Source organism: Lepidochelys olivacea, assembly GCF_965140295.1.
Source record: "Lepidochelys olivacea isolate rLepOli2 genome assembly, chromosome: 1".
NCBI classification, from domain to species: Eukaryota; Metazoa; Chordata; order Testudines; family Cheloniidae; genus Lepidochelys; species Lepidochelys olivacea.
In genome coordinates this window covers 156,983,539-157,001,523 of record NC_140411.1, presented here as the reverse complement: position 1 = coordinate 157,001,523, position 17,985 = coordinate 156,983,539, and the positions used below count along the sequence as shown (strand labels likewise).

The following is a 17,985-nucleotide window of genomic DNA, read 5'->3' as shown; positions in this document are numbered from 1 at the left end:
TGGATGAATGCACTATAAGGTGGGTAGAAAGCTGGCTAAATTGTCGGGCTCAACGGGTAGTGATCAATGGCTCCATGTCTAGTTGGCAGCCGGTATCAAGTGGAGTGCCCCAAGGGTCGGTCCTGGGGCCGGTTTTATTCAATATCTTCATAAATGATCTGGAGGATGGTGTGGATTGCACTCTCAGCAAATTTGCGGATGATACTAAACTGGGAGGAGTGGTAGATACGCTGGAGGGGAGGGATAGGATACAGAAGGACCTAGACCAATTGGAAGATTGGGCCAAAAGGAATCTGATGAGGTTCAATAAGGATAAGTGCAGGGTCCTGCACTTAGGACGGAAGAACCCAATGCACAGCTACAGACTAGGGACCGAATGGCTAGGCAGCAGTTCTGCGGAAAAGGACCTAGGGGTGACAGTGGACGAGAAGCTGGATATGAGTCAGCAGTGTACCCTTGTTGCCAAGAAGGCCAATGGCATTTTGGGATGTATAAGTAGGGGCATAGCGAGCAGATCGAGGGACGTGATCGTTCCCCTCTATTTGACATTGGTGAGGCCTCATCTGGAGTACTGTGTCCAGTTTTGGGCCCCACACTTCAAGAAGGATGTGGATAAATTGGAGAGAGTCCAGCGAAGGGCAACAAAAATGATTAGGGGACTGGAACACATGAGTTATGAGGAGAGGCTGAGGGAGCTGGGATTGTTTAGCCTGCAGAAGAGAAGAATGAGGGGGGATTTGATAGCTGCTTTCAACTACCTGAAAGGGGGTTCCAAAGAGGATGGCTCTAGACTGTTCTCAATGGTAGCAGATGACAGAACGAAGAGTAATGGTCTCAAGTTGCAGTGGGGTAGGTTTAGATTGGATATTAGGAAAAACTTTTTCACTAAGAGGGTGGTGAAACACTGGAATGCGTTACCTAGGGAGGTGGTAGAATCTCCTTCCTTAGAGGTTTTTAAGGTCAGGCTTGACAAAGCCCTGGCTGGGATGATTTAACTGGGAATTGGTCCTGCTTTGAGCAGGGGGTTGGACTAGATGACCTTCTGGGGTCCCTTCCAACCCTGATATTCTATGATTCTATAATAGAATCACGTACCATCTGTAAATCATTTTCTATGAGAACCCAAAGAGCTAGGGAGTCTCCTCTGAAAATATTCTCTCTGGAGAGGTCAGTGCATCCCAGTCAAACTCCGAGACACCTGTAGCAGCAGTTTCTTAACACTCATCATCTCAAAGTGCTCTGGCTGCCTCCTTAACTCCTGGAGTCAAAGTGGGAGCAGAAGCAGCCAAACTAGGGAATGCTGCACTGGGTGTGGGGTAAAATGGGGCCTCATGGGGTGATCTCTGACTATAGCATCTCCTTGAACCGTGAACTATGCAGGGGAGACTTCCCGCTACTCTGGAGGCACTAGGATCCAGGTGGTGCCTCCCCTTTTCCCTTATAATGTGGCCTAGCTGACCAGAGTCTCCAGCCGGCTGGAGCAGAAATGACCAAAGTTTTAACTGGACTTTCTCTGCCCTGTGTTTGATTGGGTGTTCCAGCACACTCCTCTCTCTCCCTCCCTCCCTCCATCCCTCCCTCCCTCCCATTCTTTTCACCTCAGCTTCACACCACACCCGTCCCTCTTATCCTGTCTCCCTCATGCCCTGGCCTTCTGTGTCCCATCTCCTTTCCCTTTTCTTTCCATTTAACCAATCTCTTCCTAAATAAATCAACACCCTAACACCCCCACAAAAAAAAAAACTTGTGGAATTAGTTTAATGTTAGCTCCCATCACACTATTCACTCTGCCATTGTTAGCAACTCCTTCCTCCACTCTCTGTTTGTCTTGTCTATTTAGACTGTAAGCTATTTGGGGCAAGGACCACCTACACCTCTGGGTTTGTACAGTGTCTCGCAAAGAGGGGTCCATTCTTTGTTGGCCCTTAGACACTATGATATTATTTATTTATTACTGTAGCACCTAGAAACCTCCGTCATAGACCAAGATCTGATTGTGGTAGTCACTGTTCAAAATAAACATGATTAATAATTAATAACAATAGCTACTTGTAAAGATCCATATTTCTAGTTTGATAAAATCTCAGGGTACAGAGGAAGGAAAGAGCACGGGACCCACAAAGGAAAGAGATCTCTGTCTTCTTCCTCAAGGAACCATAAATCCTCTCCAACTTCAGAAGAAAAGGCACCCAGTCTGGCACTTGTCACTATGCCTCCCTTGGTAACGCTTAAATCTCTCAGTACAGACCTCTCAGCACCCAGGCCCTGATGTCTCTCACACTAATAACCCTGGCACCATGACCATCTACTCACCTGTCTTTGATACCAACATATTTGGTATCGAAATCCTATATAGCATTGAAAGACCTACTGGTCTCTTCAGTGCTGGACTATCCACTATTAGCAATAATGAAACTGCCTCCTCCAGCGCTGACTGCTGCTCTGACACTGGTACCAGGTACATTAGTGGTACCAACCAGAGCACAGACTAAAGGTGCTCCTAGCACACTAGCTGCTATAGCTCTTCCTCTCCAGGAGGACTATACATTCTCCTCCTCAGGTTCTGAAGGCAGTAGGGAGGTTGGACCAATTTGTTCCCCAGGGTCCAGATATTCAGGCAGCATACCATGGAGAGGGAGTCAAGGGTTGAGTTTTATTACCCTAGACATAGAAGCTCAAAGAGGGATAGAATTATCTGGTATCCTCTCCCTTGGCCACTTGTATCTTGTGCTTAACAGTACCTTTGTCTGTATTGGGCTCTGGGAGGAAATCATCAGGCTAGAAGGCCAGTGTCTGCCTCCCAATCCAGGATTAACTCCCCTTCTTCGCCTCAACCAACCCAATCTGCTCCACTCCAGCTGAACAGACATTAATGGTTCCAGTGAGGAATCCCAAGCAGAGGACATCTTAACCCACTTTCAAACGTCCTCATCATCCCTGCCTGAGATTGTAGTCCCTGAGTCCTCTACCTCAACCCCAGAGGGCTATAAGATGTTCCAGGAATAGCTGACCCGCTGGAGATTCCAGCTGAAGCAGTACAGGAAAAGTCACAGAAGCTTCTAGACATCCTACACAAGTCCATACTTGGATCTCTTGCATTGCCCATCAAAGGTGGACTGCTAGAGTCAGCTAAATTGCTTTGGCAGACACCTGTCTCTTTGGTATCAGCATCAAAGAGCTCAGATAATCATCTCCACCTATTGTCTTCCCAGGGTATTGAGCAATTTTATACACACTGGCTGGCATCATGGATGGTTCTTGTGGTGAATGAGAGGTCACATGGAAGGCAACACAAAGCAACATCAAAAGACAAGGAACCCCCCCAAAATAATTTTTTCTGGGTGGGGAAAATTACTCCACATCAAACCTCCAAATGAGAATTGTTAACTACCAAGCCTGGTTGGCAAAATACAATTATCTGAAGTGGGATTACATGGTTAAATTTGCAGACAGGCTTCTTTAAGACAGTAGGGAAGAATTTAAGTGGCTGAAGGTGAGGATGTGTTATGCATATCGCTCCAAGCAGCTTGTGAAGCTTCAGGTATAGCTTCTAGATCTGTGGTCACCTCATTCCTATAAGGGATCCTCATGTCTCCGCCAGGGTGGATAAAAATCAATGATTTTTTTTTATTTAAATCCGATTGTTTTGATAAAATGCTTTTTGAGGAAAAAACCTATGTAAAGATAGATACATTATAGCTCAAAGATATTTCATCATGAATTATAATCCCTATTCCTTTAGCATGAGACAATATATTCATGTAATGTTTAAGAAAAGTTTTGTAAATGAGTTCCAATAGTTCATGGACTAGGGACCCAATCTTATGGGGTTCCAGAGGCTTCTGTATAGATTATTTAGGTTAATCTTTCTATAGTGCTCAGTCTAGAAGGTACCATCAGAGATGCTTAGTTTTGCAGTTCTCAAACTGTGGATTTGTGTCTCCAGAGATAACATGCTTGTTAACAGCAAAAATGTTTTAAAATAAATAAATAAATAATATATAGAGGTGAGAAATAACAGACCTCAACCCTATTGTCTGCAAATTTGTGTACACAGAATCAATCGCTTACCTCTCTTTAAAAGTGCAAAGTTTCAAAAAGTTCAATGACTAGAAGATTGTTGGGGGTGGAATAGACCTGGACAAGGAGAAGAAGTCTGAAGATAAATGTGAGAAGGGAGGGACAGGCAGTAGAAACAAATGTGAAACTGTTTGAGCAGCATATTCCAGAAGTCTTGATGTCTCTCTGAGTGTAGCCTTCATTGATTTGAGATCTACCATAATATTCTCTCACTAGGCGGGAAAACCCATAATGGCAGCAGGTCGTAAAAGAGACCCAGTTTGGGAATATTGTGGGTAAGACAGGCATGCGTGCAAAATGCAAACAGTGCAAGAAAGAAATGCAAAGCCTGGTTGCCCGAATGAAACAACATCATGAGAAGTATTTTAAAGAATCCTTATTGAGGTTACAGGAACAAACCATCCCAATATGTAGAAAGAATAGTAAATATGGCAGGCAACCAGCTTGGCTTAACAGTGAAATCCTTGCTGATCTTAAACACAAAAAAGAAGCTTACAAGAAATGGAAGATTGGACAAATGACCAGGGAGGAGTATAAAAATATTGCTCGGGGATGCAGGAGTGAAATCAGGAAGGCCAAATCACACTTGGAGTTGCAGCTAGGAAGAGATGTTAAGAGTTAAGAGAAGGGTTTCTTCAGGTATGTTAGCAACAAGAAGAAAGTCAAGGAAAGCGTGGGTCCCTTCCTGAATGAGGGAGGCAACCTAGTGACAGAGGATGTGGAAAAAGCTAATGTGCTCAATGCTTTTTTTGCCTCTTTCTTCACGAACAGGGTCAGCTCCCAGACTACTGCACTGGGCAGCACAGCATGGGGAGGAGGTGACCAGCCCTCTGTGGAGAAAGAAGTGGTTTGGGACTATTTAGAAAACCTGGACGAGCACAAGTCCATGGGGCCAGATGCACTGCATCTGAGAGTGCTAAAGGAGTTGGCGGATGTGATTGCAGAGTCATTGGCCATTATTTTTGAAAACTCATGGCGATCAGGGGAGGTCCTGGACAATTGGAAAAAGGCTGATGTAGTGCCCATCTTTAAAAAAGGGAAGAAGGGGGATCCGGGGAACTACAGACCAGTCAGCCTCACCTCAGTCCCTGGAAAAATCATGGAGCAGGTCCTCAAGGAATTAATTCTGAAGCACTTAGAGGAGAGGAAAGTGATCAGGAACAGTCAGCATGGATTCACCAAGGGCAAGTCATGCCTGACTAATCTAATTGCCTTCTATGATAAGATAACTGACTCTGTGGATGAGGGGAAAGCAGTGGACGTGTTGTTCCTTGACTTTAGCAAAGCTTTTGACACGTTCTCTCACAGTATTCTTGCCAGCAAGTTAAAGAAGTATGGGCTGGATGAATGAACTTTTATGTGGATAGAAAGCTGGCTAGATCGTCGGGCTCAACAGGTAGTGATCAATGGCTCCATGTCTAGTAGGCAGCCGGTATCAAGCGGAGTGCCCCAAGGGTCGGTCCTCGGGCCGGTTTTGTTCAATATCTTCATTAATGATTTGGAGGATGGCGTGGACTGCACCCTCAGCAAGTTTGCAGATGACACTAAACCGGGAGGAGAGGTAGATACGCTGGAGGGTAGGGATAGGATACAGAGGGTCCTAGGCAAATTAGAGGATTGGGCCAAAAGAAATCTGATGAGGTTCAACAAGGACAAGTGCAGAGTGCTGCACTTAGGACGGAAGAATCCCATGCACCGCTACAGACTAGGGACCGAATAGCTAGGGAGCAGTTCTGCAGAAAAGGACCAACAGTGAACAAGAAGCTGGATATGAGTCCACAGTGTGCCCTTGTTGCAAGAAGGCTAATGGCATTTTGGGCTGTATAAGTAGGGACATTGCCAGCAGATTGAGGGACGTGATTGTTCCCCTCTATTCGACATTGGTGAGGCCTCATCTGCAGTACTGTGTCCAGTTTTGGGCCCCACACTACAAGAAGGATGTGAAAAAATTGGAAAGCGTCCAGTGGAGGGTAACAAAAATGATTAGGGGACTGGAACACATGAGTTACGAGGAGAGGCTGAGGGAACTGGGATTGGTTAGTCTGCGGAAAAGAAGAATGAGGGGGGATTTGATAGCTGCTTTCAACTATCTGAAAGGGGTTCCAAAGAGGATGGATCTAGACTGTTCTCAGTGGTAGCAGATGACAGAACAAGGAGTAATGGTCTGAAGTTGCAGTGGGGGAGGTTTAGTTTGGATATTAGGAAAAAACTTTTTCACCAGGAAGGTGGTGAAGCACTGGAATATGTTACCTAGGGAGGTGGTGGAATCTCCTTCCTTTGAGGTTTTTAAGGTCAGGCTTGACAAAGGCCTGGCTGGGATGATTTAATTGGGAATTGGTCCTGCTTTGAGCAGGGGGTTGGACTAGATGACCTCCTGAGGTCCCTTCCAGCCCTGATAGTCTATGATTCTATAAGTGTTCCTTCTCAGGAGGAAGCTGTGTTGAAGATGATGAAAGGAACATATCTGAACATGCAGGATCTTCAGGTTGGTAAACTTTTATTTCATAATCTTTCTTAAGGACTGCTTGTCTTCCTTCTGGACTATTCTTGAATTCTCATGTTTGAGCAAAAAATATAGTGGTATTATCATTTTAGATGCAGTTGTGATAAAAAAATAAGTAGCTGAAATAGACAGATCTTCCTTTTACAATTTCACCTTTAAAGTAGTACTGAGTGTCAGGGAATGCAATGAGTAATGCTAAATGAGCAGTATGGTAATAATTAAATAACTGCATTGACTTATTTTGTTTAGGAGACTCCATCCTCAACATACAGGATTCTGAAGACTATCCACCTTTAAGATCACCACCATTTTCTATAGTTTCAGAGTTTTCTGCCAGTGATAGTGTTTCACTCACATCATGTATGTCACATAGCCACAGTATATCACCTGTAGCAAAAAGAAAACAAAAATCTCCATCATCCAGAAACAGCCATAGATAAGTTTGTGATAAGAACCAGCAGATTACAGAAAGAGGTAATTGATGAAAAAATTGCCCCATTTTTTTATGCAACAAACTCTCATTTCCGTATGATTGAGAGCCCACACTTCATTAACATGGTTCAGTCAGTAAGACCAGGATACAGTCCACCAACAGAGCAGATGTTGCAGGCACATTGCTGGATAAAGTGTGTGAAAGAGAAATTGAGCAGTGTGTAAAAAGGTCTAGAGGATAAAATTGTTAACCTGAGCCTTGATGGGTTGAGCAATGTCCACAATGATCCTGTTGTATGTGCTTGTGTGACAACAGAAGAAGGGAATGTCTTCCTTACAGAAACACTTGATACATCAAGAAATGCACACACAGCAGAATACTTACAAGAAGTAGCAGTAAAAGCTATAACAAACTGAGAAAAAAATATAAATGTCTAGTATGCGGCTTGGTCACACAAAATGCTGCAAATGTGTCCAAGATGAGAAGAAATTATTTAGAAGAGTGTGAAGAGAGTCCCAAGCTAATAACATATGGTTGCAGAGCTCATTTGATGCACCTCCTAGCCAAAGACTTCAGTGTTCTGGAAATAGAGGCTAATATTGTTGAAATTGCAAAATACTTCCGTAACAACCGCTTTGCAGCAGCTGCTCTGAAAAAAGTGGGAAGAACCAAGCTAACTCTCCCACAAGACATGCGATGGAACTCAGTAGTGGACTGTTTTGAGCACTATATCAAGAAGTGGCCTAATCTGATGACAGTTTATAAACAAAATCATGAAAAAATAGATGGCACTGTCGCAGCCAAAGTTCTCAACGTTGATCTTAAGAGAAATGTTGAACACATGCTGAGTACCCTGAAGTCTATTTCTGTAGCCTGGAACAAAATGCAGGGAAATGGCTGTTTTATTGCTAACACTGTCGAAATTTGGAAGGAACTGAGTGAGATCTTAAAAAGAGAAATATGCAATGACAGAGTTAAATTACAAGTATTAAAAAAATAAATGGGACAAGCACTATCTCCAGCTCATTTTCTTGCAAGAATGAAAATTGAAATTGAATGAAAATGAAATATTCTCAATACTTGGTACCAGGGTCAAACCTTAACTGCTGAAGAAGAGGAACTGGCTATGACATGGACATCCAGCAATCATCCCTCCATAATGCCAACTATAATAAACTTCAGAGATAAGGGTGAACCATTCAAGAAATATATGTTTGCTGATGATGTTTTAAAGAAAGTCACACCAGTGAACTGGTAGAAGTCACTTAAGCACTTAGATTCAGAGACTGTTGAAGTGATAATTTCACTTTTAACAGCAGTAGCTTCTTCTGCCAGTGTAGAAAGAATATTTTCTTCCTTTGGACTAATTCATTCCAAACTGAGATATCATTTGGGACCTGAAAAAGCAGGAAAGCTTGTTTTTCTTTCCCAGATTATGAACAAACAGGAAAATGAAGGTGAAGACAACTGAGTGAGCTGCAGAAGCCAATATTTCAAGTTTCTCATGTTGCCTTGGCTGACCTAGTCAATTTAATTTTTGTTTTTTGTTTTTAAAAAAATGTTTCATTTAATTATTTTAGTTTAAAACAATTTTAACAAAAGCAAACCTGATTTTTAAAAAACTTGAATGTTTAACTAAATTCAAAAATTCATATGCTTGTTTTGTTAAATATTACATGTTGCTGTTCAAGAAAAAAATCCAGAATACATAACGTTGTTGTTGTTGTTTTAGTTAAATAAAACAATTTAAATGTCTGTCTGGTGATGTTCTCCTCCTAATACTGCATGGCAAGAAAATCCTCCAAATATTAATGATTAACCTGTTGAATAGTCTTCCTGAATCATGATTTAAATTAAATCCACCCTGGTCTTCGCTCTTTAGGGATCTCTAAAGTGATTCAAATAACAATTGAGGATCTCCCATTCAAGGAATGTGAACTCAGCGCTAAAGCAGATGAGGCCTTATGCTCTCTGAAGGACTGACATACCACACTGAGATCCTTAGCAGTTCTATACTCCTGCACCATTGCATTTATCCTGAGTGTTCTCAGAATGTTCAGGCAAGATGCAGCCAGGATGATCATAGCTTCAGCATGGCTAACACAGTTCTGGTACTTACACCTAAAGAATCTCTCCATCCAACCTCCAATACAATTGCCTCTCCAGCCAGTAATATCTCAGGCACTATCAGATTCTCCATCTGGATCCATGTTCCCTGCACCTTATGGCATGGGAGCTGGCTAGCTGACCTGAGTGGAAAGATCCTATTAATCTGAAGTACAAAACATCCTAATCCGCAGTAGAAAAGATTCTACAAGGCATACTTATGCTGCCAAATGGAAGAGATTCATAATCTGGGTGCAGCATCAGTTATCACCATCCCTGGAATAGATTCCAGACATACTGGACTACCTTCTATCTTTAAAGAACTCTGGACTGTCAGTGAGTTCCCAGAGGGTTCACCGAGCAGCCATCTCAGTTTTCCGCCCTCCACTTCAGTGATATTTTACACTTTCACACCCTCTGGTAGCTAGGTAATTATATCCCCCAGTCAGAGAACCTCCCCCTCCTCAGGAACTATAAATATTGGACTGATTAGGGCTAATGGGCCCACCTTTTGAGCCAATGGCAATAAGTTCTCTCTTTCCACTTTTTATTAAAACAGCTTTTCTGTGACAGCAACACTGGCCTGAGGGGTTGAGGAGATATAAGCACTTGATGGCATGCCCCCCCATAAAGACAGGGTGTCAGTAAGACCTCACCCTAAATTTTTACTGAAAGTGGTCTCTGTCTTTCACTTAAGTCAGGTCATCCCTCTACCTGTCTCTCACACTTCCCCTCCCATCCACATTCAAATAAAGGTTAGGTGAAATGGGACACCTTACAGAAGTTCTTAGAGTGCTCTCCTGCTGTGTAGATAGGACTAAGCCATTCAGGGTATTTCTAAGATTATTGACAGTTTATGCAGACAGGGTTAAAGGACAAGTCCTTTCAACACAGATGTTCTAACTGGATCTCTGCTTGCATCAAGTGATGTGATGAATTAGCAAACATACTCTCATAGGTGGGTCTAACATCTCAGTGTACCAGAGCAGAAACAACCTCTGTTGCTTCTTTGATAAATGTTCCCATACTTGGAGATACTAGGGTAGCTACTTTGGGCTCAATACACATATTCACCCAGCATTATTCCATCATGGAAGCATCAAGAGCCGATGCTAATTTTGGTAGGACTGTCCTACAATCGCTGGTTAGGTAGACTCCTAGCACCCACCTCCTTGTAACCTAGGTCATTGCTTGTGAGTTACCAACAGTGAAATGTTTATGGACAAGCTCTCAAAGAAGAAGAAATGGCTACGTGTAAGTTACAGTAACTGGTTCTTCGAGATGTGTTGTCCATATATGTTCCATGACCTGCCACCGCCCTTCCCCCTCCCCTCTTGGAGTAGAGGCAAAAATTCGGTGTAGAAAGGACCTGTGTTCCATAGCTTCTAGCTTTCACACTCTACTGTTCCATCCTACATATTGGATCCATAACTAGTTATAACAGAACTGTCTGTAGAAACAGTTGCTTCCATATATGTTATATCAATAGAGAGAGGATGCTGGTACAAATCCCACAGTGTGGAACAATATATCAGTGTCTTTCCATTGCTTTGGCTTTTGCTTATTTTAGATAGTATGCAATGCATATTGCATACACAAATCCTTTATCCACATTGATGCTTCCAGTTGCTGCTGCTGCTGTTTATTCCTTATTTTATTATGAAACATTTGTGTATAGTGCTATAGGCATGCATGGCAATTCACATAGCAAATAAAGATATGTTCACCTCGGGCAGCTAAATTGACACAAGAAGACACTGGAAAGAGAACAACAAGCAAGGGAAATGGAGGGATGCAGGGAAGAAGAAATACACAGAATAAAGTTAAGGGTTTGTTTGGGTACTACATTACCTATTGTAGTAGTTCCTAGGTGGTCTTTTTTGTTTTGTTAATTGCCTTTAAAAATTGTTTAAATGGAATTTGCGGATTGTTGTTTGAGGGATTGTGAAAAGCAGTGGGTTTTGAGAAGAAGTATTCTCAGGGAGATTGCTTGGCCTACCAGACCAGTGAGGCCACTTCAGGCTCGGAGGGCAGCACTTAGGAGAACACAGGCACTTGTGCGAGAAGGGAACAAAAGGGGATCAGTCATTGGCAGAGAGAGAGAGAGTCAGCATAAACATAAAAGGAGGGCTGGTGGCACCTTAGAGACTAACCAATGTGTTTGAGCAGAAGCTTTCGTGAGCTACAGCTCACTTCATCGGATGCATGCAGTGGAAAATACAGTGGGGAGATTTATATATACACAGAGAACATGAAACCAATGGGTGTTACCATACAGACTGTAACAAGAGTGATAAGGTAAGGTCAACAATTACCAGCAGGAGAGCGGGGGAGGGGGGAAAGGGAGGCGGTGGGGAGGGGGGAAACCTTTTGTAGTGATAATCAAGGCCCACCTTGATCATCACTACAAAAGGTCCCCCCCACCACCCGCTCTCCTGCTGGTAATAGCTCACCTTACCTGATTACTCTCACTACAGTGTATATGGTAACACCCACTGTTTCATGTTCTCTCTGTATATAAAATCTCCCCACTGTATGCATCCGATGAAGTGAGCTGTAGCTCACGAAAGCTTATGCTCAAATAAATTGGTTAGTCTCTAAGGTGCCACAAGTCCTCCTTTTCTTTTTGTGAATACAGACTAACATGGCTGCTACTCTGAAACCTAGCATAAAGATAATAGCTCAAATCGAGTGGATGAGGTTACCCAGGCATAAAGTGCAGAGTATGAAGAGGAGAGGGGCCAAAGACAGAATTCAGATGTAGAGAGGGGGTAAAGAAGAGGTGGTGCCTCCAGAGGAAATACTAGAGGGAGCACTCCAAATCAAGTATCTGAAAGTCAAATAAAAGTACATGAGTTCAGAAACACAAAGTAGAAGAGAGTTAGGAAGGATGATGTGGTCAACAGTGTTGAAGGTAGTAGAAAGGTCAAGCAGGGTGAGCCTGGAAAGGTCAAGGAGGATGAAACTGAAGAAGAGAGATTTGGACTTGGCCAAGAAAAGCTAATTGGAGATTGACTCAGTGAGAGAAGTCTCTGTGGAACAGAGGAGTGAAAGGAAGTACAAGCAACAGGAGGAGCTAGGATGTGGTTAGGGAGACGGGGTAGCAGTTGGAAAGGTGGGAGAAACTGAGGAAGATTTACTTCTCAAGATGCGGAGAAGTAGGTATGTTTGAAGGCCAAGAAAAAGAAGCTAGCTGAGAGAATCAAGATTAAGAATGAGAGAGGAGTGGTGGCGGAGGTCACAGATGGGCGAGGATAAGGGCAAAGGGACAGGGACTGAAGGAGGAGAATGGGAGGGACACTTTGGCATAGGGAGCAAGGTGGGGCTGAAATGGGGCTAAGTAGGGGGGAAATAATGATGACTTCAGACCAGATGGGAGTTAGGAAGTAACAGTAAATTGTTTTTTTTTTTAAATGAAAGCCTGATCATCCCCTCTTTTACTCAGATTCAATATGCTTATTATTCCTATTTTAATGTTAGAAATTGATGTTAATAGGCAAGTTAAACTATTTGGAGTTGCAAAGCTAACACTAAAACCTTAAAGTTGTTCTTATTTTTCTCATTACAGCATCCTGAAAATCACAGGGGGAGAAGCAACGCAATATTAATATTTTGCAAATTAGATTAGAAATTTAATTTAATTGGACATTTTGAAGCTTCTGTTGAAAAGGGGGGCAAAATCTGAGACCTATGGCTCCCCATACAGGAGACTATAACCCATTTTTCACCTTGTGTTAATACTAATCTAACAGCTGTACAAACAACTGCAAAGGCTGATCTGATCTCAGTGGAAGACTTTTTCCTTGGTGTTTATTTTGAGTCTGCTTCTTGTAGATTTCCATTTGGTCATCTGCAATCCAAATTGCTCATCTGATCTCAACCTAAGGTCCTTAACCTAATGGTGTTCCTTATTGTTATTTTCATTTTTCTTTGCACTACTAGAAAAGCACTACTTTTAAACATTTTTAAAAAACCCAGAAAAATACATTAAGGTAAATTTCTAATTTAAACACACAGAATGAGGGAAGTGCAGTCAGGGCTGAAATTCCAATCTCATGGTGGCCAGTTGTGCTTAAGTATTGCATACATCTTCTAAAACTGTATGTTAGTCTTTAAGGTGCCACAAGTACTCCTTTTCTTTTTGCGAATACAGACTAACATGGCTGCTACTCTGAAAGCTGTGTATGATCTAAAGTATCATATGTGTTGTAATACCTAGGTGAAAAGGAATGTGTTAAGTTGAGTTCCATTCTTAACTTTGAATTTTCATGCTTTATTGGGGTTTAAGCTAGACCCTGATCATTACCTTAATGTATTTTTTTCTGTCATTTTTATGATGTTAGTAAAGCAATTAAGTAAGATATCTGATCCAAACTCTTGTTTAATAAGTAGTTGGGTTTCACATTCACTTACAGTTTTGACTATAAATGGCACTTTATTACACTGTCCATCAGCCTTTTATTGGACTTACATCACTACAGAATATGTAAGACATCATAAAAAGTTACAAAAGTATGCTTTTTGGCTTTTGGTTTGAAAGGTTAGATATAAACAGGAAATGAAGCCCAGGCACTACGGAATTGGCATAGTGCACATTTAACATCGTAACATATCTTGATAAAACAGAACACTTTGACAGAGTGTATTCTAGAACTTGGTAAATGTGATGCAGATTTGCTGGGCATTGCAAAACTATAGTAAATCAATTCAAAAGAAAGCCTATTCCTTCTACTGTTTTACATGCTAGTCACTTTAGCTTTACAAACAACGGTACCCGTTCTGCCCTACTTGCACTTGTACTTGGCACTTAAATGTAATTTACATTTTAAAATCCCCCTATAGTATAAGTCACACAGTGCCCTTCAACCATGTGCTCAATTCCCATGACGTGAATAAAATAATTATATATGAAAACAAAATTACCATGAGGACATCAAGTTTACAAAGGAAAACAGATCAGAATTAAGTTGCATTGGAAGAGCTATTTGGGAAAGCTAGAGCTACCTCAGTGCTATGTTCTTCACATTCATAAGCTCTTAAAAAGAAGTTGAAATAATGGTAAACCAAAAATTCAGTATATATCACTAGGACGTTCTCCTTATCCAAAATTGTATTTGGCTTTCGCAGTTCAAGTGCAATTGCTTGTGTTGTATCCCTCCCAAGGATCCGAGTGTTGGTGTGTGGGTTGTGGAAACCATGAGAAGAGACAAACTTCTGTCACATTTTCATGAAAAAAGGAAGGTGTTTGGCAGCCATTAAAAGGAGTGTCATGGAAGGTGCACAGTGTAATTGTTGCTGTGGGCACTGATATAGATGGCCCTTTTCAGAAATGAGAGAGGGAGTATGGGAGATGAAACTTGAAGATGAAAACTAATATTTAAAAACAAAATAGCAAAGTACAGCTAATAATTTACAATTCTGTTCCTCCAGGGATACTTGGTGGGAAGTTCCTGGAAAGAAGTCGTATTAAGAAGCCTGGGCAGGAGCTCTTTAAGAGTGAGATATCTGAGTACTTCAAAGCTCAGGATCTGTTTGTTGGAGCCAAAGTTTGTTTCAATGGTCACAACTTTCTTTTGGTGGATGCTGATGAGTATGCATTCAACTATATGGAGAAGCATGCAGATGAGGTGAATTGGGCTTTTGCTACTTTATTTTGCCTTTCAGCACTATGCATTGAGTATCATATCTATATAATTTTCTCAGAACCAGGTTTACCATGTTTCTTCACACTACAATGTGTACTGAACTATCATTATGTAATTATTTATCTTAACAATTTGATCATTTCGTTCCCCTCTGCAAGGCCCCCCCCCCATGTGTATACAATCTCTGATCATTTGCTTTGTCACAAATATCACACATTCCCTTCACAGCTGGGGATTCAAGCTCTCAGTTGCATTGAGTTTCATGATCTGCTGACACTGGCATTGTTTTCAGAAAGGAAAGCAATAATTAGCAGAAGGAGGGGAAAAAGTGATGATACATACTTTTCCTGTGCCAGTTAATTTATATCTGGTCCTGGTAACAGAGTCAGTGTTAACCAAAGCCACAAAGTATCTCATAGTTGTTGTTCTGGCTGCATCTTCCAACAGCAGTGGTCATATGAGGCACTAGCAGAAATAGTAACTTGGAGGAGAAGATAAAAACAAACTGCTAAAAAGAATGGCAGGGTATTATGGGTGGACTACGGGGCTGGGTATGTTGTAGAGAAGCATACACTTACAAAGATTCTGATGAAATAACTATAACTGTGGGTGTACATATTTGGGAAGTCTGTTCTCTGAAGTGTTGAAAACATTATTCTGAAATTATTTAAAAATGTGTTTGAAGAATATGTGACGTCAGGAACTCCTGAGTTCCAACCTCTGCTCTGCCATACTCACCTTGAGCAACGCCCTGAGGGCCAGACGGTGCCCTGAGGCACAGCTCTATACAAAGCATGAATTGCATTGCTTGTGGTGGAGCACCAGAAAGAAATGTGTCTCCGCTTGGCCACACTGGCAACGTGGAAGCGCTGCCACGGCTAGAGCTAGAGCTCTCTCACAGCGCTACCATCTCCACGAGGGGCATAGATACCAGCTCTGGGAGCGCGGCTCCGAGCGCTGGCGCACCGTCTACGCTGGCATGTTACAGCGCTGAAACTTGCCGTGCTCAGGGGGGTGTTTTTTCACACCTTTGAGGGAGAAACTTGTAGTGCTGTAAAGTGCCAGTGTAGACAAGCCCTCAGACTCAGTGTGTCTGAGTCATCATTTCTCCAAAGCTGCCCTTTCCCACAGTGGCAGGTGAGGAGGGGCAAAGAATACATGGAATCAGTCCTTAATAAGAAAGGAGATTGCCCTCCAGCCTTGTGTCCTGCCATCTTGTGGGGGTGGGGGGGAGCACTGTCACTCTAGTCAGATCTTTACCTATTCCCTGCCCACCTGCTCACTGAAAGGGAAGGCAGGCAAGAAGCAGCCATTCAAGGACTCTGCTGTGCCGAAGTCCCAGATCCCAGGGGCGGGTAAGCCTAACACTGTTTCATGTGGGAGGGTGGAAATCCTTATTCCACTACCTAGTCGTGGTAGAGTAGACACAGTCTAGCCCTTAATGCCTTTGGGCCCCATGCACTACTCATTTGAGTGAGACAAACAGGTTTTCAGCCTCTGTTTCTTTGTAAAATAAGGATACTAACATTGTCTACCTCACTCGGTGAAGTAAGGATTATTTGTTGTAGAGTGCTTGTTGATATAAAGTGTTTTAACTGTTATGTATTAATAAAAAATAAAGCTATATATATACCTCTTATTCCCTGCAATTTGTTTGTACTCCTAGTATCATAACCAAACTTGCTCCAAAATATACAGTGCACCATTAAACTACAAATGTTCTTTGGAACTGCTGTTTGCATTTGATTAATCCCTAAGCAAATAAATGAGATCCTAGTTTTTCAGACTAAGTGAATGCATATATCAGCATTATAATCTGCAGAATGTGAACAAGAAACATTGAGAAAACAGCCCTTTAAAAATGAGTTTTGAAAACTATTATTCGTGCAGATAAGACTTTAAAACAGATGGTGAGAATAAGCTTTACTGTTGTATTGATGCCTAGGTGATTTATACATGGTATTTGAATACTGAATATTAGGATTAAGTATACTTGTTCGTCACAGTGGTCCAGGGAGAGTTCTTCATGCACCTCTTCAGGTGGAGTCATGTACTTCACATACCTGAGCAAATGTAAGGAACTCCAATAAAAGTTGGAGATAAATAGATAAAAAATAAATACATTCTAGAGGAAGAGAGTTTTAAGATTATTCTTAATCCTTTTATTTTTAAATTCAATATTTCTTTAAACTTTACTTCTCTGTTTCCTTCCTTTGCCTTGATCACTTTCCTCATCAGTATCTGTTTTTAGAGTTGGTCAAAAAAGTTCCGACTGACCATTTCTCCATTACAAAATTCCATTGTGCCAAAACAGAAGCTTTCTGCAGAAATTTGTTGATTTTTTGTTGCAATTTTGTTTAGATTTTTTTTAAAGGCATTTTGATAAAGTTCCATTTCTATATTTTTGAAACAGAGCATTTTGATTTTCATTTTGAAATTTAGTTTATTTTTATATTATAAAAAATAAAAAAATCTGAAAAGTTATAATCAAAGGAAACATTTTGATTGATCCAAAATGAATTATTTTCAAAAATGTCATTTTGTGGCAAATTGTGAAATTGTTTGGTTTTGTTTCGATTTGGAATGAAAACAAAATTAGACACTGAGGAATTTCCCACAAATTAGAAATTCCACTTCCCACACAGCTCTACATATTTTAGCCAGGTTGAAGAGACTAGAGGAAAGCACATTAAGGAGCTGGTAATGTGTGTCAACAAGGTACACACGGACAGATAGCCAGCCTGCCACGCACTCGTGTGCGGTAGAGTCACACTCCAGCTTGCTGCAAAGTAAGTATTCATGTAGACAAGCCCTAAGTCACAAAGCGTGCAGGTCCTGTCTAGCAAGTAGGTTAATTCAAACAGGTGATTATTAATTACACTAAGGCCCCTTTGCGCTGCTCAGGCAATGTTACTAGGGTCTTAAGGTACACCCACTTTTAGGGCCCTTAACACAACCAGAGTGACGTGAAGAGGACTAAGAGACGCTGGACCTGACTCTCGGTTATGCTAAGTGTAGCTGGGAGTTGGGCCCAACATCTCTTATGGTTAGATCCTTAATTGCCAGCCTTATCTAATTTCAGTATTTGCTACTCAAAATAACATCATGTATTGAATGGGAGAAAACAGTTTTCAGCTTGTTTCATTATACTGTATGTTCTGCAGCAGAGCATGTCTGACTTTGATTCAGCATTTGTTAAATGACTGTTTATTCCAAAA

The 17,985-nt window shown here is 41.6% G+C and overlaps 1 protein-coding gene across 5 annotated transcripts in view; it reads left to right on the top strand.

The window, feature by feature from the left end:
* EFHC2 (EF-hand domain containing 2) overlaps positions 1-17,985 on the top strand; it is a 91,505-nt gene that overhangs the window by 54,006 nt on the left and 19,514 nt on the right. For 3 of the 5 annotated variants that reach the window (XM_084616828.1, XM_084616832.1, XM_084616830.1), the window contains 2 exons: positions 6,509-6,565; positions 14,553-14,749. In XM_084616828.1, the coding sequence (XP_084472954.1) occupies positions 6,509-6,565; positions 14,553-14,749 (254 nt within the window). The remainder of the gene's footprint in view (positions 1-6,508; positions 6,566-14,552; positions 14,750-17,985) is intronic. The other 2 variants (XM_084616829.1, XM_084616831.1) reach the window with 1 other exon arrangement.